The 25186-nt window shown below is 41.4% G+C and overlaps 1 protein-coding gene across 5 annotated transcripts in view; it reads left to right on the top strand.

Moving 5' to 3' along the window:
• Window positions 1-25186, top strand: part of uggt2 (UDP-glucose glycoprotein glucosyltransferase 2) — a 52020-nt gene that overhangs the window by 13912 nt on the left and 12922 nt on the right. For all 5 annotated transcript variants that reach the window (XM_084084817.1, XM_084084814.1, XM_084084816.1 and 2 more), the window contains exons 15-31: window positions 449-534; window positions 666-801; window positions 1416-1547; window positions 2254-2418; window positions 3125-3248; window positions 3745-3843; window positions 5523-5617; window positions 6710-6925; window positions 9056-9187; window positions 11390-11520; window positions 12998-13093; window positions 14158-14260; window positions 15940-16019; window positions 19278-19467; window positions 20024-20182; window positions 20552-20637; window positions 23026-23110. In XM_084084817.1, coding sequence (XP_083940943.1) covers window positions 449-534; window positions 666-801; window positions 1416-1547; window positions 2254-2418; window positions 3125-3248; window positions 3745-3843; window positions 5523-5617; window positions 6710-6925; window positions 9056-9187; window positions 11390-11520; window positions 12998-13093; window positions 14158-14260; window positions 15940-16019; window positions 19278-19467; window positions 20024-20182; window positions 20552-20637; window positions 23026-23110 — 2115 coding nt within the window. The remainder of the gene's footprint in view (window positions 1-448; window positions 535-665; window positions 802-1415; window positions 1548-2253; window positions 2419-3124; window positions 3249-3744; window positions 3844-5522; window positions 5618-6709; window positions 6926-9055; window positions 9188-11389; window positions 11521-12997; window positions 13094-14157; window positions 14261-15939; window positions 16020-19277; window positions 19468-20023; window positions 20183-20551; window positions 20638-23025; window positions 23111-25186) is intronic.

Genomic DNA, 25186 nt, shown 5'->3' with positions numbered 1-25186 from the left:
GAGATAGAATCAGAGAGACCGCGCACCTATGTCGTGCATTCATGTGCACGTGCATGAGAGCGATGCCGCTCAGTTGAAGTCTGATTAACAACAATACACTAAACATGACAACATAACCCGCGTGCATGCACACCACACCACACCACACCATACACAGACAGAGATACAGAGAGAGGGAGAGACACAGTTTGATGTCACTCCGTCATTGGGGTGTGCTTCTTGGCACCACGGACTCCACTGGCTTCACTAACCACAGGTGTAAGCTGTACTGCTTCCTTCACATACATGCGTGATATTTCATTTGCTAAGGATCAATAAAAATGTTTATTAAAATTGACTATATAACCATTCAAACATATTGCTTTGTGCATATATAACCCAGACAACGCTGGGTACATTTTATATATACCAATATAAAATTGTGTGTGTGTGTGTGTGTATGTGTCAGGTACTGTTCCTTGATCCAGTTCAAGAAGACAGCATTGAGCTGGTGAAACTTGCAGAGCTTTTCTACAAGCATAAGATTCCTCTTAGGTACAGTATGTCCTGGCTCAGCAAGGTTGTACATATGTTTACCCTGCATTCTTTGCACTCACCATCTTCACCAGATGGTGACTCTCACGTCACCGGCAAATTGAATACCTGTATTCTCTCACTTCTTTTAGAATTGGATTTGTGTTTGTTGTCAACATGGAAGAGGAGATTGATGGCTTCTCTGATGCTGGGGTTGCCTTTTACCGGCTGCTGAATTACATTGCAGAAGAGTATGATCTATCCCAGGCTCTGATCTCTATGGTTTCCGTAAGTACTACTGCTAGCATCCGGGTGGCGCAGCGGTAAAGTTCCCGCCCACCGCCGTGGACAATGGAGTTCAATTCATCCACGGTGCCTCCGAATTGGTTCTCTTGTCTGCACTGAACTATAGTGACTCCTACAGGGTGGTCTGTTATCGTAGCGTTATCGTGTTCCTCTACTCTACACGTGTTCATGCCCTCTGGGTGAAACTCCTCACTGTCAGGTGAAAAGAGGCGCCTGGTGACTCTCATGTGTATTGGAGGAGACATGTGGTTGTCCACACCCTTCCCAGTTCAACAGTAGGGATTGGCAGTGACAGGGACTATACACTATACACATGGCTATTGGAATTTGGCATGATGACTAAATGGGGAGAGTAAAGTTAAAGATTTAAAAAAAATCAATTCTCAGTGCAATGCGCGCAATTTCACATTTCATTAGGCTTCTGAAGTCATTCATTTGTTGGACACTTATTTTGCTCGACTGCCTGAGACATTATTGGACTAGACGAGGGAGAAGATTTCACCTCCGGCATCAGCTGAGGTGGAGGTTATAAGCAGTGGCAGGATTGTAAAGATGAATGATGGTCAACTCTGGTCTGCCTTTTCACGCTCTTGCAGATGTACAGCAAAGTAGACGTAGGAGAGACGCTGTCTGTCGATACTGTCTCTTCTTACCTGAAGAGAAAATTCCCCAAAGCCAACGCTGAGCGGATTCTTGGAGTCGATTCCGAGTATGACGACAAAAGAAAAGTAAGGAAATGAAAATGTGTTCTTTTTTCTTTTCCCTCTTGATTTGATGCCCTAATGTATGTCCTTAGAATCTCATTTGGTTTTTAACCCATTAAGACCGGGAACACATGTGTGTCATTTTAAGATTTCTTTGGCTATTCAAAGAATAGCAGATATACAAGTTCATAGCACGGCACGAGTGCCGCTCTACAGTATGTAGATCTGCAATTTCTTTTCTTTTTTTTTTATCTTGAAAAATGTGTGCAAATCTTTGAATATATATATATACATTTTAACTCAAATCTTTGCTTCTGCATGGGGGTCCCTGGAACAAAATATTTTCAGATGGGGGTTCGCGGCCTAATACATGTCATTTTGGGTGTTCCTTGACACGAAAAAAGTGATATTATTATTATTATTATAGCAACATAAGTAAAATAAATGAATAAATAAAACTGTTAGGATTTAGAAGACATTTGTAGAATCCACAGAGGTAAAGATTTGAGTTAAAAATAATTATCTTTAGAAAAAATATTTATATTCAAAGATTTGCACACATTTTCACAATTTTTCAAATAGCAGATCTACAAGGAGCTTGTATATCTGCTATTTTCAAGTAGCCAAAGAAATCAAAAAATGACACAGATGCGTTCCCGGATTGAATGGGTTAAGATGAAAAAGAAATGGCTATGAATGTAAGTCATTGACCCTATCTGCCTGCTCTTAGACAGGTGCCCAGTTCCACAAGAAGACTGGGCTGGGATCCCTTCCTCTCGCTCTGTTCAACGGGGTCCCTCTCAGCCCCGATGAGACGGACCCTGATGAGCTGGAGACCATCTTGCTGCAGCGCATCATGGATGCCACCAACGTCTTCCAGAGAGCTGTATTCATGGTAGGATGCTGCACGTGTTTACAGAAACACTCGATTCTTGATAAAAATAAATACATAAATAGGGCTTAACCACTTACAGTAAACCTATCAACCTGAATCCTCCAGGGCTCTATGATTTTGTCTTTCTACTCCATATCATTTCGGCGAAGGTTCCTCTGTCATGACATGCCCAGAATACAGACGCAAGGGTTCATGTGGTTAACCTTCTCGTATCTAATTACCGTAAATTAATTTTGTGGACTTATGACAATGTGTAGCTTGGATTGATGATGTGCTTGGATGTACATAAAGATCCAGAGCTCTACAGTAAAAATGTAATTTATTGATGTGTCTAGCATAACGTTGCTGTCGGGCAGGAACGTCTTATCTCCATATTTCAACTTTTTATGTTTTTTTGTAAATCAATGCCCTACTTAGTCATACTACAGTGTCACACAAAAGTAGCAAAACATAGCAGATCTACAAGCTCAAAAAGCATTCCAATGTGATACGTTTTGAGTCAGTTATTTTTTAATTTGAATCAGATTTAGTTTTGGACATATGAGGTTTCCACCCGACAGCTACCATAACATTGTGAACGCTATACCTGGATGAATACAAAGTAAAGAAATGGCTACACTATTGATGATCATTCATAATGGCCTTATATAGTACAGTGTTATGTATGGTAACATTAACAATCATGTGACTATTCTCTCGTACCAAGGGTCAATTGACTGAGGGCATTGATGTAGTGGACCACCTGATGGACCAGCCGAATGTAGTGCCCAGGATCAACCCTCGCATTCTCAGCACTGACAGAAAATACCTGGACTTCACATCTTCTCCACGTACTCTTAAATCCTGCTTCATACATTTAAGCTCCAGACTTTGATCCATTCAATCCGGGGACGCATCTACAAATGTCTTCTAAATCCTAACAGTTTTTTGAAAAAAAAATCGTATGTCACTATATATATCATTGGTGCTCAAACCTTTTCATGTCAAAGACCCCCAAAATTATGTATTTGGCCGCGGAACCACATCTAAACATTATTCCTCCCCCAGAAGCAAAGATTTGAGTTACAAATGTTTGCTTTAAAAAAATATATATATTTAAAGATTTGCACACATTTTCAAGATTTTTCGAAAAATAGCAGATATACAAGCTCATATGAGCTTGTAGATCTGCTATTTTTCAAAAAATCTTGAAAATGTGCCAAAAGAAATGCCAAAGAAATCTAAAACGACATGAATGCGTTCCCCGTCTTAATGGCTTAATTTCCCTAATACTTCAGCCTTTCCAAGTGATTTTACCTTCTGAACAGATTTCCTTTTCCTTTGTAGTTGTAGATGATTGGGAGGACACAACTATGTTTTCATTCCTGGACTCCAGGGACAAGACATCTGTGGTGGCTAAGAGAATGAAGTACTTTACAAAGAATGGTGAGAGAGGTCACTTATCATTTAATGCAATGCTTGCTGGTCAACATATTAGATAAATTCTCACTAAATAATACCACTGTTATAATTATGGTCAAATGTGTTAGATAATTTGTTTTGAGCATTTATAACCAAGCTGAAGTGCCTAACCATTTGCTTGTCAAACATCACAAAAGCAAATAGTGTCTAAACACAAATTAATTATACACTGCTATATTGAAGCGGATCTGTGAAAGTGTGAAATTGCCCTTTGGACGCAGAGACAGGCTGTGCGTCCAGCAAGATAATTGCTGGGTTTGCTGATTGGCTTTAGGCCAATGGTCTGTCATCAGAGCCAGCACTTCACAGCCCAAGACTGGAGTGTAGCTATGCTAGCCTGCCTCACTGAATGACTAATTATCTCACTTACTGCAGTAACTGACTGACTGATTGTGTACCTTACTGAATGACTGATTGTCTCTCTTACTACAGTACCTGACTGACTGACTGACTGACTGACTGACCGACTGACTGAGTACCTTACTGAATGACTGATTGTCTCTCATACTGCAGTGCCCTTAACTGACTGAGCATACAGTAGTTCAGAGTCAGACCAAAGATCTGCGTCAAGATGAAACCATTTTAAGCACATTAATTATACGAAATGAACCAACCTACAAGTCCTCAATGTGTCATGCAAGTGTTGAGTTTTTATTTTATTTGATTGATTGAATACTTTATTAATCAGAAATGTAAACAGCATGAGGTAGTCAGACATTTAGGCTAAAAGGATAACGCAACAAAGTCCTGGGTCCCATGTATTCACTTCATCAACATAGCATACAAATAATAAAACAAAAATACATATCATCAACAAATACAAAACACTGTACTAAGGGAAAAAGGTGAAACATTACGGCAGTGAATGTCACCTCCTTTCTGAGTTTACCTCCACTTGTGGTCTCCTGGTAAACAGATTTTCAGGCCTGTTTTGAAAGAAGCCACTGGTCCACATTTTTAAGGGATGGTGTAGCTTTTGTAGGTCTACTAAAAAAATGCAGCAGTCTGAATGACCATTTACTGTGTCTCGCTCACTACAGTACCTGACTGACTGCCTTATGGGTTGTCTGCCTTACTGACTGACTGAGGAAATAAAGCCATGATGGGTATCACAATTCTCAGCTAATAGCTGTCTGCCTGGGATCTCTCAGTTTCTCACTGTTCTTCTCTCTCACTCTTGCCCCATCTTTCTCTCTATCTGCCTTACTTGTGGACGTGCGTGTGCGCGCACACACACACACACACACACACACACACACACACACACACACACACACACACACACACACACACACACACACACACACACACACACACACACACACACTGTATTTCATTTACTTGATTGCTGCCATCTCATCTCACTGTCGGTGTATAGCTAGCGTGAAGACCCTTTTAAAGGATTAGCAACACTAAAAGCAAGCTAAGCATTAGGATCAAGATTGAAAGGGTAAATTGTATGAAACACTCTTGCCTTTAGGGCTACACCTAAATGCGAGGTTGGATTGACATGCTTATTGATTATGTAGTCACAGAGCACATTCTCCTCACAGCTATCCAAATGGTATTTGAACATGATAGATATAAGATGTGACATGCCATATAATATTTATTTCAATGGTATCTTTTCTCTTCTGCTTCAGATGAGGATGGCATGTGTGGTGTGACCACGTGGATAGTTGGCGATTTTGAGAAGGAGTCAGGAAGAAGGCTGTTTCTCAATGCCCTGAAACATGTGGTGAGATGCTTTCTGTTCATTGATTCTTAACTTCATACACATTCACTGATTTGCAGTTGTTTGCACATCAATGCACAGTCAAATCCTCAGTATTATTTTTAACTCGGAGAACAAATGGAACCAAAAGGACCTGTAAGGGTTCATTTGGTTCAAAATGTACTCTCTTAAAGTTAAATTAACGCTTAAATTAACACATACTGTATTACTGTGCAGTAGCATTGATGTTGATTTCATAAATGATTTACTTTAATTTTGTCACCTGACTCTCATACCGATGCATTGCATACTGGCTGCTGCGTTAAATGTAGGCTGTAGTCGTCATGAATCCTGGAAGGAACAAAACGTGTAGAATTCATCAGGGACACTTTCTACTTTGGCCCGTCTTGGCCCACAAATGTGGTGGCACTTTTCTCAGCAAAACATCCATCATGTAAATGAAGCACATTGCAATGTTTGGTAACCGAAAGTCATCAAAAAAGAGGATTTTTCAGGACGATTATGGGTAAATGCCAGAACCATTTTCAAAACGAATACAAGAGTAAAATGATTTAGTCTCAAAACATTCCTCGTGCAGTATATCCACCGTCTTTTTAAATATGTTCTGCACAGATGTACGTGAAAAGTAATGGGTTGTGTTATATAAATAAGAAATATGTTGCAATAATAATCGGAAGTGCACTTAACAAATAGGCATTATTATCTTGTTTTTGTTGTGGAAAATAAAATTCCTCACTTTTGAGTAGATGGACTTACTAGCACAGCCCTTTTCTGTTAGATTAGGGCAATATACTCTCTCTGCTCCCTTCCTCTATGACACCTACTGTACAGTCTGGGGAAATAAGTGTGTGTGTGTGTGTGTGTGTGTGTGTGTGTGTGTGTGTGTGTGTGTGTGTGTGTGTGTGTGTGTGTGTGTGTGTGTGTGTGTGTGTGTGTGTGTGTGTGTGTGTGTGTGTGTGTGTGTGTGTGTGTGTGTGTGTGTGTGTGTGTGTGTGTGTGTGTGTGTGTGTGTGTGTGTGTGCGTGCGTGCGTGCGTGCGTGCGTGCGCACGCTCATTCATACTGTACATGTTTGTACGCATGTCTGTGTGAGCAGAAGGCCAGCTCTGGAGTGCGTGTGGGGGTGATTGATAACCCCAGCGGTAAACCCACTGAAGAGAATACTGTGGTCTACAAGGCCGTCTGGGCCTCCCTCCTCACCCAGAAGAACAAGGTTGCTGCAGAGTTTCTCCAAAAACTCCTGAAAGAGGAGAGCATATTGCTCCTCCAACAAGGAGCCAGGATGAAAGACCTGTTCCTGCCAATCAGCCAGGTAAGAAAAGGGAACAAGATTGTAGGGAACTCTTTCCACAACTTATTTCTTGTTTTTGTAAATCTCTCTTCCATGATCATTATTGCAGGATCACAATGACTAAATATTATGGTTCTGGCCTGGCTTCCAATCCTTAATATTTGTTGCTAAATGTAGCTTTATTCATTCATTCATTCGCCTATTTTTGCCAAATGTTCGACTATTATGACATGCCCAGAATAGGGACACTAAAGGTCATGTGGTTAATCCCCTTGCAGGGGAAGAAATGGTGATGGATGAGCACAACTTACTGTATAATTCTCTCTTGAATGTCGCCTAGCCGCACACCTGATGCTCCTTAGCTTGTGGATGCCAGCCTACTCACTGTCAGTTCCACTTGATCTGTCAGGGGGCCAGCACAAGGCAGGCACATTGTGCAGAATCTTTAACCCATTAAGACCGGGAAAGCATCTGTCATTTTCGATTTTAACCATTATTTTATACTTTGGCTATTCAAAAATGGCAGATATACAAACTCATAGTGCTCGCTATGAGCTTGTAGATCTGCTATCTTTTTTTTTTAACCATGAAAATATGTGCTAATCTTTGAATAATATATTTTTAACTCATTTCTGTAACTCAAATCTTTGCTTCTGGGGATTCTACAAATGTCTTCTAAACTGTTTTTGTGAAAAAACTATGTTGCTATATTAGTGGTTCTCAAACTTTTTCATATCAAGGACCCCCATTATTATATGCATTATATGCATTTGGCAAGATTTGAGTTAAAAAGGTTTGCTCACATTTCAAGATGTTTCAAAAAGAGCATTTCTTAACCAATTGACTGCCAGAATTATTTCAGATTTTTTGCAGTTTTCTGCCAGAGATTTTTCATTTAAATTAAAAAAGTACTCAGGAGCCGAGATACAGAATTTTTAAGTTTTAAGTTAACAAGGAAGTGGATAGGAGTCTAGATCTTCGAAAAATCATATCTCCTTGGTCTTTCGGTCAAATTAAAAAAAGAAAATGTAAAAAACGCATATATGCGTTATTGGCAGGCAAGTGACGGATTCTAAAGAACGCATATATGCGTTATTGGCAGGCAATGTTTAATAGCCAAAGTATAAAATAATGGTTAAAGTGGTTACACAGATGCGTTCCCGGTTTTAATGGGTTAAATTCTAAAAAAAAGTGTTGGTGGATACCTGGTCCCCAGAGATGACTAGCCAAGCTGCTGCTTGCTGTTCATGGCTGTGTGATTCAGTTGTGCCTGACCGAGCCTGACCATCACTGTCCTGCTCATGGCAGTTCTACAGCCACAGGTGCTTTTCATCAGTACGTACTCTGTCTCCGAGTGCCAGCGTATGGCACCAGCCCACACAGCGGTGCACATATCAAACATCGTCCCACGGTTTGATCAGCTGAACAGAAAGCCCCGTGTCTGCCCTCATTAGTGACAAATAATAGCCAATGTGCCACCAGCTACAATATGGATAATGACTCTGTCACATAGCCCCGTGCCTGTGGTATGACCACAGCAAAGCAGCCTTCAATTACCCCTCTACTTTAACTATGGGAGAGATTTGGCTTCCAATAGCGGTGGAAGGATAGGTAGGCGGTGGCTGTGTGAGTTGGGACCCCGAGTCGGGGACGTGAGTTTATTATTGGCTGCCAGACAGACTTGCTGACAGAGTTGTGCTGACATTATTGGTATTTCACCTGTTCTCCTGAGGAGAGAAATGCTGGAGAAACTAATAACCTCCACAAACCTCCTGCACTCCCACGCCTGATTTGTTATGGACAAAATGGCCAAGGTTTAATTAAAAGTTTGTTAGATTAATTACAAATTGATCTTTAATTTTCATGTATGTGCATTTCTGACAGCTCGATGCTCCGGCTGAAATATTTATGTTTGAGAACCATAATGATTGCTCTGACGCAGGGCTTTAATGATCCTGCAAATGACTGAGGGATTTCTCGCCCGGCATACATCATACTTCATGTCAATACGTCACTCAGATTGTGTTTTGGATAGGCAGGAATGGGAGCGGTGTCCTTGAGGTAGCCTGTCATATCATTTTTCATATTGTCTTCTGACGTGAGTGGGCAATACCACTCCTAAACAAACCGTTGCTGTTCAACCGCATACAGGGCATGGATCAAGATGCCTTTGAAAAGAAGTTCAACACGATGGAGGTGGATTTTATCAGCAGTCAGCAGCTGTTCTGTAGAGACATCCTGAAGCTGGGTCCTGGACAGAGGGCAGTGGTCAGCAACGGCAGGGTGAGTAGAGCCCTCCTCCTCTTGTTCTAAAACAGTTCAAAAAAGGACAGGCTCGGCGGCTTGCAGGTAACAACCAACCAACCAACCATGTCCGAGAGTACACACACATCCAATGTAATTAAACGGGGTATTTAAACAGGGGCAATTTAAACAAGAAAAGAAGATAGGATATTCGCACACTGTTTTCAATGCCCCCCAAAGTGACATTTAAGTGAACAATATTTCTGCCATTGTGGTCTTTGTCAGGTACATGAATGAGAACAAAGAGGTGGGCGGATACAGATCAGGTCCCTCCCAATATCATTACAGCAGGGGTTCCCAATCTTTTTCAACTCGAGACCCAAAAGAGACATTTTTTGGTGTCTCCCCTGGACACAAACTTAAAGGGACTACACCATGAATTTTAACTTTCTCTTCTTTTGTGTGTGTTTTTGGTCTCCCCTACCTCTCTTCTATCCCCAAAAATACCCCAGTTTGAACACTCAAATCTGGGGTTTTCTGTAAATTGGTCTCAAAACAGGCCAAACTGATTTGCACCCTGACGTGACGTCACGTCAGGGTACAATCCCTCCCGTTTTCAGTTCCTTATTTTTTTTTTTTACTTTTTCCACACAGAACCAGGAGATAACATGCATACAAACTGGCTCAATAGCGCTCCGTGCCAAACAGGACAATGTGGTATTGCAGGTGAAAGTGCTTTATAAGCCAGAGAGAAGTTAGTTGGACTGAGTATATCTGAGGCTTGATTTAGGCTCAAACCTTTTGAAAAACGTTTGAGGGACATAAACAATATGATATTAAATATTATTTTTATTTTTCAAATTCATGGTGTAGATCCTTTAACAATACATTATGAATTAACCAATTAACACTGTTTTTGAATTTATTTTTGAGAATTTCTGAAAATCTTTTGAAAAGTGAAAACCGTAAGAAGAATTGAGAACGGTGTGCAGATACTGTATACTCTCTATTTACATGTGGCACGTTTTGAGGGAGATAAAGCACTGGTTAATTGTTATTCTCATGATTTCACAGTGCGGAGGTGCTTTATAGATTACTCTAAGCTGCTGCGTTTAGGAGTGCTTTCCTTTCTGTGTTTTGAGTGTGCTCCTGTCAGCGTGCCAACTGTTTCCCAAAGGTCACGAGTGGCGTAAAACGCATTCAATTTGTGCGTGCATGTGTGCGAGAAGGCGGCGCAACTAAGTGCGTGCAGTGCCCGAGTGTGTGAGTAGAGTATGCGCACGTAAATGCATGTGTCCATGCATGTGCTGCACGCATGTGTGTTCAGCAAGTGTACATGGTGTCCGTGTTATCACTGTGTAGAGCTGATGACTGATGTCTCAGCAGCAGCACTGCTGACAACGACAGATGAAGAGGCCAACCCCTGAGATGGCAGTAACAATTAATATCATTTTACATTCCGCTGCAGCAGTGACAGAGTCAGCCGAGGACGCTCTCCTCCCAAAAGCAGAGGAAGAGTGGAGGTGGAGAGACTGTTTCCACAAACACTCTTGACAAAAGAGAAAACAATGTCCTTCAAATGAATAGTGATTTATACTCAGTGGTGTACTCAAGTGCTGTACTTAAGTACAGTTTTGAGGTATTTCTACTTTGCTGGAGTATTTCCAATTTTCTGTTCTTTTACTTCTACTCCACTACATCTCAGAGGCAAATATTGTACTTTTACTCCACTACAATTATTTGAAAACTTTAGTTACTACGGTAATTAGTTTGCAATTATCAGTTATTATATCATAAAATATATATTAACCACTTTAGCCCTATTTTATACATAGGCTTTTTGAAAATAGCCGATCTACAGTACAAGCTCACAACGCGTCGCATCGCGTTGTGAGCTTGTAGATCTGCTATTTTCAAACATTTTGATACCAATACTGTTGTACTTTTACTCAAGGAAACTTTGAATTCCAGACTTTTCCTTGTAACAGAGTACTTCTACATTGCAGTATTGATACTTTTACTTAAGTAAAACATTTGAGTACTTTTTCCACCACTGCTGAAAATCGACAATCTATAGAGCTTGAAGATTTGCTATTTCTGGTGCGCGTGCGCGACACGTGCGTAACGAAGTGTAAATCAGGCATTAGGCTCAAAACCTCCCTGACATAAATGGTAAATGATACATGTCGATGTGAGATTCTGAACCTTCTTGTTCCATCTGTGTTATCTCCTCCATGTTAGATCCTGGGGCCGTTTGAAGAGCAGGAGGAATTCACTGTGGAGGATTTCCATTTGTTAGAGAAGATTACACTGAGCACCTCAGCAGAGAAAGTCAAAGCCAAAGTCAAACAGATGGGGATGAAGGCAAAACAGTATGTTTTATTTCCTCTGTCTCATTGATTTTTCAACTGGGCTGTCTGTCTGTGTCTTGCTTCCTCGTTTGTGGCTGTCATCACACCATTATGTGATAGTTACTGGCCTCTAGTTTGAAGGTGGTTCAAACTAGAGTTCACAACTCAAGTGTTCAGGATGATTTATACCTGTTGTTACCTTAGTATAAATTAGGCATTAATGTTCATCACAAGCACAGTTGCTGAGTTCGCAACTTTGACACACAGCAGCAGTTCTAGGAGGGGCTAATGAAAAAGGACAAACCACCTCAAGAACACTGGCTTTTATTGCATTTTATATTGCCATTTATTTTGGGCTGTGTTCAACCCAGTCTTTTTTGGGAGAGGCCAGTTAGATATGCCTACATTAGTCACACTTATACATTATCAGCAGAATATTGCCGATATACCCACATCAGGAACGCCACATCCACAGTGATGGTTTACTTTCTGCTCAAAATACATGGGAATGTCAGTGCTGGCGGTAGATTGTGTTAGCGCCTGCATGGAACTCACCCTCAAACTAGAGGTTATTACCTATTTCAGACCACAGCCTGTCGAGTCTCTGTCAGTTTGTCTGTACCTTATATCTCTCTGTCTCACTTTCCTGGCCCTGTCTCTCTGAACTCTTTAATATACGGTAAGTTTTTTATTCAAACTGAGTCCCCTTTCATGGTGGAAGTGGTGATTTCTCTAGAGTAGTGGTTCTCAAACTGGTGTTCAAGGGATTTTGTGACAAGAACGCATTACTATTGCAATATATACACAACTATATAAAAAGTGATGAATTATATTTTAACACATTACCTGCCATTCACAGTTATATCCGTGAATGCAAATCCAACCCGTTATCTGCCAATTATATCATTTTTTTGGGGGGGGGACGTCCAAAACCCAAAATAACGTGATCCGAAGATTTACTGCTCCATTCACTTCCTGGTTAACTTATTACTTTAAATTCCTGTCTCTCGGCTCCTGTGTACTTTTTTCTTTACTATGTATTTTTGGCGAAACATGCTATTTTCAACTGGCTGCAATTATGGAACGAATTACCGCAATCAGATCTTTTTTCCCATACCCTGTGGGGCTGTAACCATGACAACAAATCCCATAGCCCAAACTCAGAATCGTCGGTGTTTACAGAAAAAGTATATATATTTTTTTTTTGCACAAATTTTCATAAATGCATAGATTCAATAGATTTTCATTGATTTTAGTAGATCACCTGTTTTCGCTATGAATACAGGTGTAACTTGATACTTTGACGTACCCATTGGTGTGCCTTGGGCACAAAAAGTTAGAAAACCACTGCTAGGCGGCAGCCGTCTGACTGACGTATGTTGCCACCTTCTGGAAAACAGCTTGAGATCACATTGTGTGGTACTCCTGCTGACGGTCAGACTAACAAGTATCATTAACATGTGATTGACTGGCCATGTTACACCCTTCTGTCCCCCAGAGCCAGTGATTTGGTCATGAAGGTTGATGCCCTCCTCACTGCAGCCCCTAAAGGAGAGTCCAGAAGGGACATTCACTTTGTCAAAGACAGCCACAGGTAAGGAATGGCGCTTTCGCTACTTGCTTATCGTTGCTGTTGGGTGGAAACCTTTTATTTTCAAAATAAATAATGACTACACTGCATCCAGGATCCTGGGTTCCAATGGATGCAGTGTAGTTATTATTTAGTCATTAGCTCTTGTTAATACTTTTCATTGGTTTAACACTTATAGAACCCACAAACAGACATAAATACTTTAAACCTGGTGTACTTATTTTGGGCATATCTTTATCTGCAATTTATTTTTTAAATCTACAAGCTCCCATGTCCCATCGTGAGCTGGTACAGTAGACGGGCTATTCGTATTCACTGTCATACTGTAAAGTATAATTTAGGGCATTCATTTATGAAAATAACATAAAAAGAAGGAATATTGGAAATACAAGCTTTCTGTCAGACAGCTCTCATCCCTGTCTGCAGTGTTGCCAGATCATTATTTTTTGCAGAGTGCAATCTTCCTTTTTTTAACTCATTAAGACCGGGAACGCATCTGTGTGTCATTTTAAGATTTCTTTGGGCTATTCAAAAATAGCAGATACACAGTGAGCTTGTAGATCTGCTATTTTTGAAAAATCTTGAAATATGTGCAAATCTTTGAATATACTGTATATATGTAAAAGGAACATTTAAAAAAAAACTCAAATCTTTGCTTCTGGGGGTCCCTAGAACAAAATATTTTGAGATGGGGGTCCATAGCCAAATACAAATCGTTTTGGGGGTCCTTGACATGAAAAAAGTATGAGAACTACTGATATTATAGCAACATAAGTTTTTTCCAAAAAACGTTTGTAGAATCCCCCAGAAGCAAAGATTTGAGTTAAAAATGTATATATTATATGTCATATATATTCAAAGATTTTCACAATTTTTCAAAAATAGCAGATCTACAAGTTCATAGCGCGGCACTCGGTGCCGCGCTATGAACTTGTAGATCTGCTATTTTTGAATAGCCAAAGAAATCTTAAAATGACACACAGATGCGTTCCCGGTCTTAAAGGGTTAATTGTGTTGAATAAATGTGCTGACTAAGGTACAGGGTGTGCTCTCTCCCTCCTCCACAGCGTGCTCCATCTGTCCCCTCTGGAGAACCAGGTCTCCTACGACGTGGTGGCCGCCGTCGACCCCCTCACCAGGGACGCGCAGAAGATGTCGTCTCTGCTGATTGTAAGATGTCTCTCCTTTTCATTCTGCGCTCCGTATTTGATTCCTCTTTCCTTGCAAGGACAAGGACATAAAAAAAGAAAGAAAATAAATCACAGAAGGGAAGGAGAGAGAGATAGACTCAAAACCTCTGAAAGGTCAAACGTTCAGCTAAAGGTTTTTTTCCATTTTTTTTCCCTCCATCGTCCTCATATTTGTATGTGTTTTGACCTTTGGTGTCTTGTTCGTTCTTTTATATACTTTGTATATTCTGACAGGCAGCATTCTCAGCATGCCATCTTTTGTGGATAAGGGTAAAATATAAAAGAAAGTCCTTCACTTTACTGTGTGAAGACGGTGTTGCCTTTGCAGGCTACAATGAGGTGTGTTATATATGTTGATTATTTGACCATGAGTTATTGTCCCTGCATGGCCGAAGGCATATGTTTTCGCGAATCTAATCTTCTTATTTTTCCCCTGGATTCCTTGGATCATTGCGCAACTCCCCGAATAGGCCACACCCATTTCTACATGACAATATTAACGCCATTTTGCGTGTCCTTTGCAAAACACAGTTTTGGTCCACCATATCTCTGTAGTCATGTGATCAAGATGTATCAGTCAAATTTTTCGGATTCTTTTACGACTAACATTGGCTTTCAAAGTTAGCATGACATGCTCGTTTTGCATGACATGCTAAAAGCACCACTGGACCGAATGACTGGATTCCAAACATTGCCGGCCCACGATAACCTACCTGGCCTGGCGGAGACCTGTGGTCCGAGGAGCACATTATTCTAGTTTAGAACAGTTTTTCTGCCCCTAGGAGATGATGATTCACTGACGCAAACCCATTGGTGCTCTAAACATTTCCCAGGGCTCGCTGGAGGCTAGCTGTGTTGATGCAACTGTTATGTGACTGCTGTGAATACAATAAGTTGACTCCCCTCCCCACCAGGGTCAGCCAGCGAGCCAGCCAGCTCTAGCAGCGTGAATTTTCCACTGGTATTATGCAGCAGAGTTTATGCTGCATAACATACTTTATTGAATTAGCATCACAAGCAGTTCACACTTCACGTGTATTGTCGGGCACACAGGTTGGTAAATGAATAGTGTGCCAACCATGTAGTTGTAACGTCTCTGGTTCCATAGGCGATTTTTGCCTCTGCCAGCAGTGGGGGCAAAGGAAATATATTAACATATATGTTTATCATTTATGTGACATATTTGATATTGGCCACCTGCATATATGTCTCTACATATATGTACATAGTATCCATATATGTGGAATATATGTGGACATATATAAGCTATATATGAGACATATATATCCTATATATACACATATATGAACCTGAATATGGCATATATGCAGCATATATTCTGCATATACTTGCCATATATTGGCAAAAACATATATATAGTTAAAAAATATATTGTAAAAACCCCCCCCCAAAAAACGTCCCTTGCCCCCCTATAGAATTGCCACTGCTTGGGTATATTCCAGCCGGAGCCATGTGTTGTACATTTCCCCCATCTTCGCTCTCAGCTTCCTGTTTCTGCACACTCGCCTGTCCAAAGAATATAAAGTAAAATACCGGCAGTTCAGAGACCTCCTCATAATAACGCGCCTCTCTGCCCACTGAACTGAGTTTATTTTGTTCTGAGCACTAACTGGGTCTCTCCCTCTGTGCCTCCTGCAGGTGCTCAGTCAAGTGGTCAATCTAAAACTGCAGGTGTTTATGAATTGCAGGGCCAAGCTGTCCGAGATGCCCCTCAAGAGGTAAGGCTGCAGCTCCTGTTGTAATTAAACTTGCTGTATGGGTTGTGCATGTCTCCTCCGACCACACCAGATGCAGCATCCCTCGCCCCCTCCCTCTCCCTCTCGGCTTCCGTCTGTTAGATTGTACCACACAGATGCGATCTGCTTAATAACACCGTCTTATTGCTTTGGGCCTCCCCTTTCATCTTGGGGGTAAATTGCTTACAGCGTGTGTGCTGTTGTACTTCAAACCTTTCAAGACCAGCAAAAAGCAAAACAACCGAAAGTCTGAAATTGGTGATGAACGATCAGTACGATCATGGTGTGAATTCTGCTCATTATGTGATTTGTGTTTTGAGTTTTTCATCCTTCAACAAAATGTATAATTATTTATGTCCCTCAGTGGGTAGAATTTCCTGCTGTTACCTGTTGTTTTGGTTAAGTGTCCCTGAATGCATGAACAGCAGTTCATCCTTCTGCTGGGAAACGCCCTGGAAGCATCACCTAAGCGTGGCATCGTCATCTCTCATGCATCTGCTGTCCACACAGGCAGCGTTCCCGCTGCGTCACTGAATACTGGGACTATGCAGGAATGATAATTATTTCCACATTGAGTTTGACTTTTATAGCAATGAAATTAAATCCTATCCTGTACCCAACCACTATAGTATAGGTAAAAGTGTAAGCATAGTGATATAACAGTAAAAATATGCAATAGGAAAATATTGCTGATATAGGCGAGGACTACAGGTAAAAACAGCAACAGTAGCCAAAATGTGCCATATCTATTTGATATATCAAAATGGCATGTCTAGCCTAAATATTCTATGAATCAATTAGTGGGCAGAACTTTGTCCTGATCAATATTTTCAGTTACTTCAAGCAGAATGAACGTTCAGCCTGCACACTGCTATTATTTCGATACAGGTGTTGAAACAATAGTGAAAAGGAATCACCCTTATTTGGCTGCTTTCCGAGAGCGGCACGTGGAAAAAATGAGCTCTATACCAAAACTCAAGATTGATGCGTGTCTGCAGCGTAGAAGCTGCACCACAGAGCAACGCTGAAAGTGATGTGGCTAGTCTAAGCAGTTTGGTTTCTTAGAGGAATAGCAAGAATCTTTGCGTGGCACATGTGCTGTAGATGCATGCAGTGTGTTCTGCGATGTACACAGAAAAGGCGAAGTTTTGATCGCCAGACCCATGATCGATTTATTTGCAAAATGTGGAGGCAATTGGACTGCTAGAACATAGGAGAAGCCTATAATGGCCCCATGCCACAGCAGCCACACACAAACTCCACCCCCTACCTTCTTGAATTGTATGGTAATATTTAATTAAGGATGAAAGAAATTGGCTAATGTACCTGCAGCTGACAATTCACATATTGGATTCAGAATGAGTTTTGGGTTGCAGTTTTCCACCAATAATGTAAATGACTGTAGTTACATAATGGTCCTAGTCGTAAATTAAACAAGATTTCCTGGCCATCTAGTAGAAATATATTTCCTACTGTATATACCGTATTATACTACAGAAGTAACTGCCAATGTGAACAACAGAAGGCTGCCGTTGCAGCAGTACTGACTCAGTGTGTTTCGACTCCAAGTATATTTAAACTAAACATTAAACGGTTTGCGTCTCCTCCTTAAGAAAATAATGAGGGGATAAGTCGGAAGCCTTTCTAATTCAAACTGCTGAAGTGTTGTACAACCAACACAATACAGTACATCTCCTCCTTGCTCTCTGGCCTGTACAGCCAGACACTTGTACAGCCAGACACTTGACTTCTATTCCTCACACCTGGAGATGCCATTGTCAATGGTGGACTTACACAGATCCTACACTGTAAAATCATGAGTGTTGATATAACTCGGTGTAAAAATGGAATCAAATGTGAATCTGCGCATTCATTGGTATATTCTAGCATATTCTAAATTGGGGAGAGCAGAGAGGGGACGTGAGAGAGCACTTGATTTACTCCTCTTCTCTCTTTTTCTTTCCTCCTGGAGAGAGTTGGTCACCCCTCAAATTGGGACCAATCCAATAAAGAGTGTTTCCTCTGGTGACAGCGTTTATGCCTCAGTAATTTAATCGTCCACCCCCCTCTCTCTCTCTCTCTCCAGCTTGATAAGCTGCGGTAGCTTCTCCCTTCTCACCCTGGAGTCAACAGCCCCTCTCTAACTGCTCCCCACAAAGCCAGGGGGTGCTGTGGCTGAAAACACCTTTTAAAAAATGTGTCCTATGTGAAAATGTGACTATGTACCTGTGGGCATGGGAAGGTGGTGATTTAAGCGCAAAGAAAAAGTTGTGGGTTATATTGATCTTCTGGAGCATTATCCCCAACTCATTATGACTTCCCAGTGCCAGAGGACAAAAGCAATTAGCATAAGGATTAGCCCTACGCTAACCTCCAAGACAGTGCTGACTAATAATGATGTTGGGAGGGGGGACATATCTGGAGCGGAGACTACTGCGGATGTTTCTGCTATTGGCTCAGCAGAAACACCAGCAATAACGGCATTAGATTCCTCACTTTGAAGACATTGCATATACCCAGCTGTCACAACAGAACTCGTCTCTGCTGTCCTAGAGAGGAGACTATTGCACAACATGTCATCATTTTAGCACGCGCCGATGAGGCGAGTGCTTTAGTTGGATTCCTGTCACGGTGGGGTGGCTCAAAGTTCCGAGAGCTCTCCCATGCAGTGTTCGCGCGGGTTATCTATTCTCTAGGCACTGCGACATATATTCCACGACGCCCGCTTCAGTTCGTGCCCTTAGAATTTACATTGTTTTCATTTCCTGTTTAACCCATTAAGACCTGGAACTATGTGATTTTTAGATTTGAGCTAAAAAGCATTATTTTACACTTTGGGCTATTCAAAAATAGCAGATATACAAGCTCATAGCGCGGCACCGAGTGCCGCGCTACGAGCTTGTAGATCTGCTATTTTTGAAAAATCGTGAAAATGTGTGCAAATCTTTGAATATATATATTTTTAAAGCGAACATTTTTAACTCAAATCTTTGCTTCTGGGGGTCCCTGGAACAAAATATTTCGATGGGGGTCCGCGGCCAAATACATATCATTTTGGGGGTCCTTGACATGAAAAAGATTGAGCACCACTGATATAGAAACATATGTTTTTTCAGAATACTGTTGAGATTTAGGAGACATCTAGAATCGCCTTCAGGTCTTAAAGGGTTAATGGACCAATACTCACCACCTACCACCGTCCTCAAATATACATAATGATCTTCTTCATTCTCTTTGTAGCTTCTACCGCTTTGTGTTGGAGCACGATGTGAGTTTCCTAGCCAACGACACCGTGTCAGCGGGACCAGTGGCCCGGTTCACGGAGCTCCCCGAGTCCCCCCTCTTCACTCTGAACATGATCACTCCAGAGAGCTGGATGGTGGAGGCTGTGCAGAGCCCATATGACCTAGACAACATCCACATGCAGGAGGTATCCATGGATAATCAGTTAACCCATTCAATCCGGGGCCGCATCTGTGTCATTTCTTTAGATGTCTTTGGCTATTTTTGAAAAAAAGAAAATCGTGAAAATGTGTGCAAATCTTTGAATATATATATATATACATTTTTTAACTCAAAACTTTGCTTCTGGGGGTCCCTGGAACAAAATATTTTGAGATGGGGGGGGGGGGGAGATACATATCATTTTGGGTGGTCCTTGACATGAAGAAGTTTGAGAACCACTGATATATAGCAACATAATTGTTTTTGTTTTAACTGTTAGGATTTAGAAGACATTTGTAGAACGCCCAGAAGCAAAGATTTAAGTTAAAAAATGTTCGCTTTAAAAACATATATATTCAAAGATTTGCACAAATGTTCAAGATTTTTCAAAACAAATAGCAGATCTACAAGCTCGTAGTGCGGCACTCGGTGCCACGCCATGAGCTTGTAGATCTGCTATTTGTTTTGGGCTTAATAAAGTATAATTTTGTCTTTCTTTCTTTTTGTTGTTGTTTTTTTTGTAAATGTTGTCTTCTCTCCAGGTGAGTGGGGTGGTGACAGCAGAGTATGAACTGGAGCACCTGTTGCTGGAGGGACACTGCTTTGACCTGTCAACTGGCCAGCCACCCCGAGGCCTGCAGTTCACCTTGGGCATGAGCCGGGACCCCCTCATGCAGGACACCATCGTCATGGCCAACCTGGTAAGCAGCAGCCACCTTCATACTCCTTACAGGTGCTAAGAGACTCTTATTTACAAGACTTGCTGAAGTATGTTAGACCAGTGGTTCTCAAACTTTTACATTTCAAGGTCTCCCCTTAACTCTGACAGTATACAAATGGCCATTTGTATACTGTCAGAGTTACAGGCTTGTAAGGGTCAATTTAGACCCCCCTAAAGGAACCCGGAGAGTCCCTGAAATCCACATTGAGAACCACTGTGTTAGACCACCCAGACAAAGCCAAATCCAGAGTGCTAGTTTAACTCTGAGTGGACCAGCAAGGGTCCATTTTTACACTTTCAGAGGACATTCTCAAGGACTCAATATCAATGTCATTTGAAACCCCAACAGGGATATTTCCAGCTGAAAGCCAATCCCGGTGCTTGGATCTTGAAGTTACGCAAAGGGAGGTCAGAGGACATCTATCAAATCCTAGCGTAAGTGTCCCCCAAGCATCTCCTAATGATTTGTGATTGTTCTGCAATCACTACTGTCCCCGTGTTGATCGCTCATGTCATCACCCAGCCATGTGATAAAAGGATTTAGGGGTGCCTAGTGACTCAGACAGTGCATTGACCATTTGATCCTTGTCACAGGGATCGAACGCAACTCCCATCATGTCTCCCCTCCCTCAGCCCCATGTTTCCTGCACTCTTCCTATCTAAGAAGAATTAGTCAAATGAACGGAGAGGGGTTGTATAACATGCTAATTGGGCACTTCCATCTGTAACTCTGTATCAGAGGTGTTTTCAGCTACCTTGCTTCTCTCTTGCCAGAGGTATGAAAACCATCACTATGGTAACGTGGAGGTCTGCTGACATTGTAGCGGCTCTGTTCTGACGAGTGCTGGGAGCTGTGCTGTGCAAAGGCTGGTAGGCAGGGAGGGAGGGAGGGAGAGAGAGATAGAGGTGGGAGGAGGAGAGAGAAGGGTGCTATTACAGTGAAGACAGAGTGTTGGGATGATTCAGCCGGTCACCTGCCATGCCATCCGCTCCAAACCAGGGGAAATCAGCAGCACAATATCTGTTTTAGCTCTTAGCCAGGCATAGGTGTCAGAGGTTGAATATACTGTATATAGAGAACATTGGCGTTTTCAAATTTTCCTGAGACAAATGGGAGCATCATTTCCCCCAGAGGCTTTATGCATTTCCTATAAACTGCAAGTGGCTCAGGCTTTGGGCTCTTTCCCTTTGTTGCCTATTCAATCCAATTACAACGCACTTTAGTGAACTAATCTAATCTGAAATCGAATCAGGATACTTTTATATATTTGAATGACTGATAATTCATCGTGACATTACTTACTGTACATTATCATAGACAGAAAGCACTAAGAAGCTCCATTATGTCACTATCCAAAGAGCATAATGAGACAAATTCAATATTTCCGCTTCTCCGTGTGGACGCTTAACAACAAGGCAATTTAGTGGATCTCCCTCCCATCACAAATACTGCCCGTTCCGACGATTCTCACATAAGATTTAGGGCACACGCAGCCCTGGGTTCCTCCGGAATCATATCAGACAAATAAGATTTATTCCCCAATCCTCCAGGTGAAGCTAAAAGGTGATGTCATTTTTCACCTTGGCAGTGTCATTATTCTTGCGGTTAGTGGCATTCTGCTCTGTTTAGGGGGCCGAGCCAAGCCGAGTGGGAGTGTCTGTTCTCTCCACCTCCCAGTTCGTGTTCCCTCTTGTACTCCGGGCTGCCACTGCGCCTGTACCTGACAGCGATGAATGAGAAAGCCAGCTCTCCTCTCCTCGGAGCAGGGATACAAATTGATCTCTGGTGCTTTCTAACCACAGCCCCAAAGGCTGTGGCGCGCAGGCGACAGAGGAAGCGGGGGAACAAACCCAAGCAGGACTGCACTGGGGGGAAAAAGCACTTTGTGCCCAATGAGCGGGGGCATTTGTCATGATGATAAGGTTAATTTTCTGCCTTTAGTAAGCACCGAGGTCATGATGGCTTGCTGAGCATGACAGCCTATTGCTCATCTCTGGCTGAGGTTTTGCTCAGTACTGTTACCATCAGACCCTGGGCATCCTGCCCCGCCAACCCACATTCTCCACTTGGGCAGATCAGTCCTAAAACAATTACTGTGCAGGGCCAATGTGATGCAATCAATACTGTACAGACTCCCTCATTAAGTGTACCAGCAAATACAGCATGGTCGGGAAGTTGTGACGGATAAAAACGATGCGAAGGTGATGCTGAATGATGATGGAGGGTAATGAATGTGATCAAAGCGCGACCCTGGCAGCTGTCCCAGAATCCACTGTTTGAGTGCATGCTTCCCGGTGTCTGTCAGTAGTGGCTCTGTGGCTACTGTGTGTCCCTAGCAGTTTTTTGGCTCGTTTTTTTATGAGCATAATTGAAACATTTGAACGAAACATACTGATTGTCACTGCAAACGTACATTTTATCAGTATGGTTGAGCAAAGTATAGCTAATGTTATAATACAAATGTAATTATTTGACAAAAGGGAACTGTGGGAAGTCTGAAGTGCTGTACCATATGACTTAACATTAGTGTTACTGTCGCTACATATGTTTCTGTTAGTAAGTTGACTTTTGACAGCTGCAGAAATATGATTTAGTTCCCTGTGCTAAGCAGTACCACTAACAATGACGTTTGTGTTCTATAAGAACTTTGTGTCCAGAGGGTGGACTGCTCTTCTCTTATTGCTCTTTAGATAAGTCAGTCTCACACTGTACTGTAGGTCAGCTTTTGCTTTGCCTAGTAGCTGAACACCCAGATTCTTCTGTCATGGTTGTTCCCCTTCAGTGAAATTAATTCATTTCTCTCTCATCCTCCACTCTCACAGGCATGACGGCACAGACTCGCCTGCTGATACTGGTGATGTCATAGTTGTGCTTAACAGTTTTCACAGCAAGATCATCAAAGTCAGAGTGAGTATTTTTCTCACTTTATACCAGATAGTGTCACGGCTCAATTCACCCTGGGATTTTACTATTATTTTTAAACCAATAAGACCGGAAAAGCTTATTGTACCTTTAAAACCGGGAAAGAATTTTGGATGTTGCTATGTATATAGCAAGATATTATTTTTTGAATAAAAAATAGAAGATTTTCTGAAAACTTAGGTTAGGATTTAAAATCTAAATGGGTTAATACTGTACCAACGCTCATTGTCTAGGCTTCCAGACAGTTTAATTGGCCTTGCAGATTTTTTAAGAATAATTTATCTTGTAAGGACTCGGGTAGCAATTGTGGGCCTACCCACATGATCTGCACCGTGTCATTTTACCGTTTGCTATGAGGACTATGATGCTGTGAAAAAGTACATGAAGTACACTTTGTATTTAAAATCCTAATCCTCTTTTAGACACTATTGACTGCCTAAAGATGATCGACAGTGGCAACAAATGACAGTGGGAAATTGTTCTTTGCAATGATTTATTCACCCTCTTTTTCATCCATTCTTTTGTGAATTTGTTTGTATGTTTGGGGTTATTGTCATGTTGAAAGGTCAACTTATGATTTAGCTTCATCCTGTTGACGGATGGCCGCACATTTTCAAGTATTCCCTGAGGAGGAGTGAGGAAGTCATGGATGAATCCTTGATGGCAATGTGGCCAGTTCCTGAGGCGGCAAAGTGGCCTCAAACCATAATGTTGCCAATGCCATGCTTTACAGTTGGTACAGGTGGAGCCTTTTGTTCAAAGGCAGTTTTAGGTTTTTGCCAAACATGACGCCTGGCATTGTGCGCAAATAACTCAACCTTGGATTCATCTGTCCAGAGCACATTGTTCCAGTGCTGCTGTTCTTCATTGAAGTGTCATCTGGCAAACTTCAGCCGTGCATTTATAGCTTTTCTTTATTTATAGCTTTTGATTGATTGAATACTTTATTAACAGTTTGCAAAGACAAGCACAGGGAAGTGCAGTTCAATACAAGGTCTGTTAAGAGGATTTTAAACCCAAGAAAGCACTATGGCTCGACTATGATTCATCGAAACATTTAATGACAGACAGATATACAGTGCAGTAAACAAGTGTGTACAAGTATGTACAGTAAACTTTATAGCTATTGCTTTTCTTCCTTTCTGACCTCTCATGTAGATTACATTTTGTGCAGTCTCTTTCTGGTGGTTGATTCATGCACTTTGACGTTGACTGAGGCCAAAGTTCCCTTGATGTTACCCAGGGGTTATTAGTCTTCTCCAAACATGTTTTGGTTGGCTTGTTGGCCTACCCTGGAGAGATTTCCAGAAAACTGAAATTGTTTTAGAGATTATTTTACCCCCAGTGGAATTGTTAACTTAACACGTCTTGAAGATGACTTTAAACCCTCTTCAGCCACACTCAACAATGTTTCGTCTCAGGGCCTCAAAGAGTAATAAAATAATAGATAAATATGAATGTCTTAAATTATTACTTGAATTAAAAACAACTTATCAACAGTATGCTGTATATTAGTGTAGTTTACATAATGTTGAGAGTGTTGGCTGATACCGACAATAAGCCTCTCCGACCCTACTTGTTCAATGACAACTGTATTGACAAAAATATTATCAATACTTGCCCTTTGCCACACCTAAATCAAACAGACTATTAATTTTATTTGCTGCATCTGTCTTTATCCTGCCATGATACATCTGTGAAAGGGGTCCATTGTTTTGATCAATGTAATGAGAAATGAATGCATTGCCTTTTAGGGAAACATGCTGTAACTTCGGCATACTAGAACGACTTCCTTTAGGCCATATTAGTATACAAGTATGCAATGCAGAACACATGGGTGAGGGATGTACAGGACGTACTTAATCTCTGTAGATTTTTGTAGTATAAGCCATGACAAAGTATGATTTTCCACTATAATGTTTTTAATTAGATCAGCTTTATGTTGAAGTATGAATGTTGAAGGAGATGTGTATTTAGGCATTTAGACTATTAACCTCATCGGTACAATACTATGACCAATCTAAACCATTGTGTTTGCCTGTCATCTTTGTTAACAGTTAG

This window comes from Gymnoscopelus microlampas, assembly GCF_963454915.1.
Source record: "Gymnoscopelus microlampas genome assembly, chromosome: 17".
In the NCBI taxonomy this organism is placed as follows: Eukaryota; Metazoa; Chordata; class Actinopteri; order Myctophiformes; family Myctophidae; genus Gymnoscopelus; species Gymnoscopelus microlampas.
This window is presented reverse-complemented; position numbering and strand designations above follow the sequence as displayed.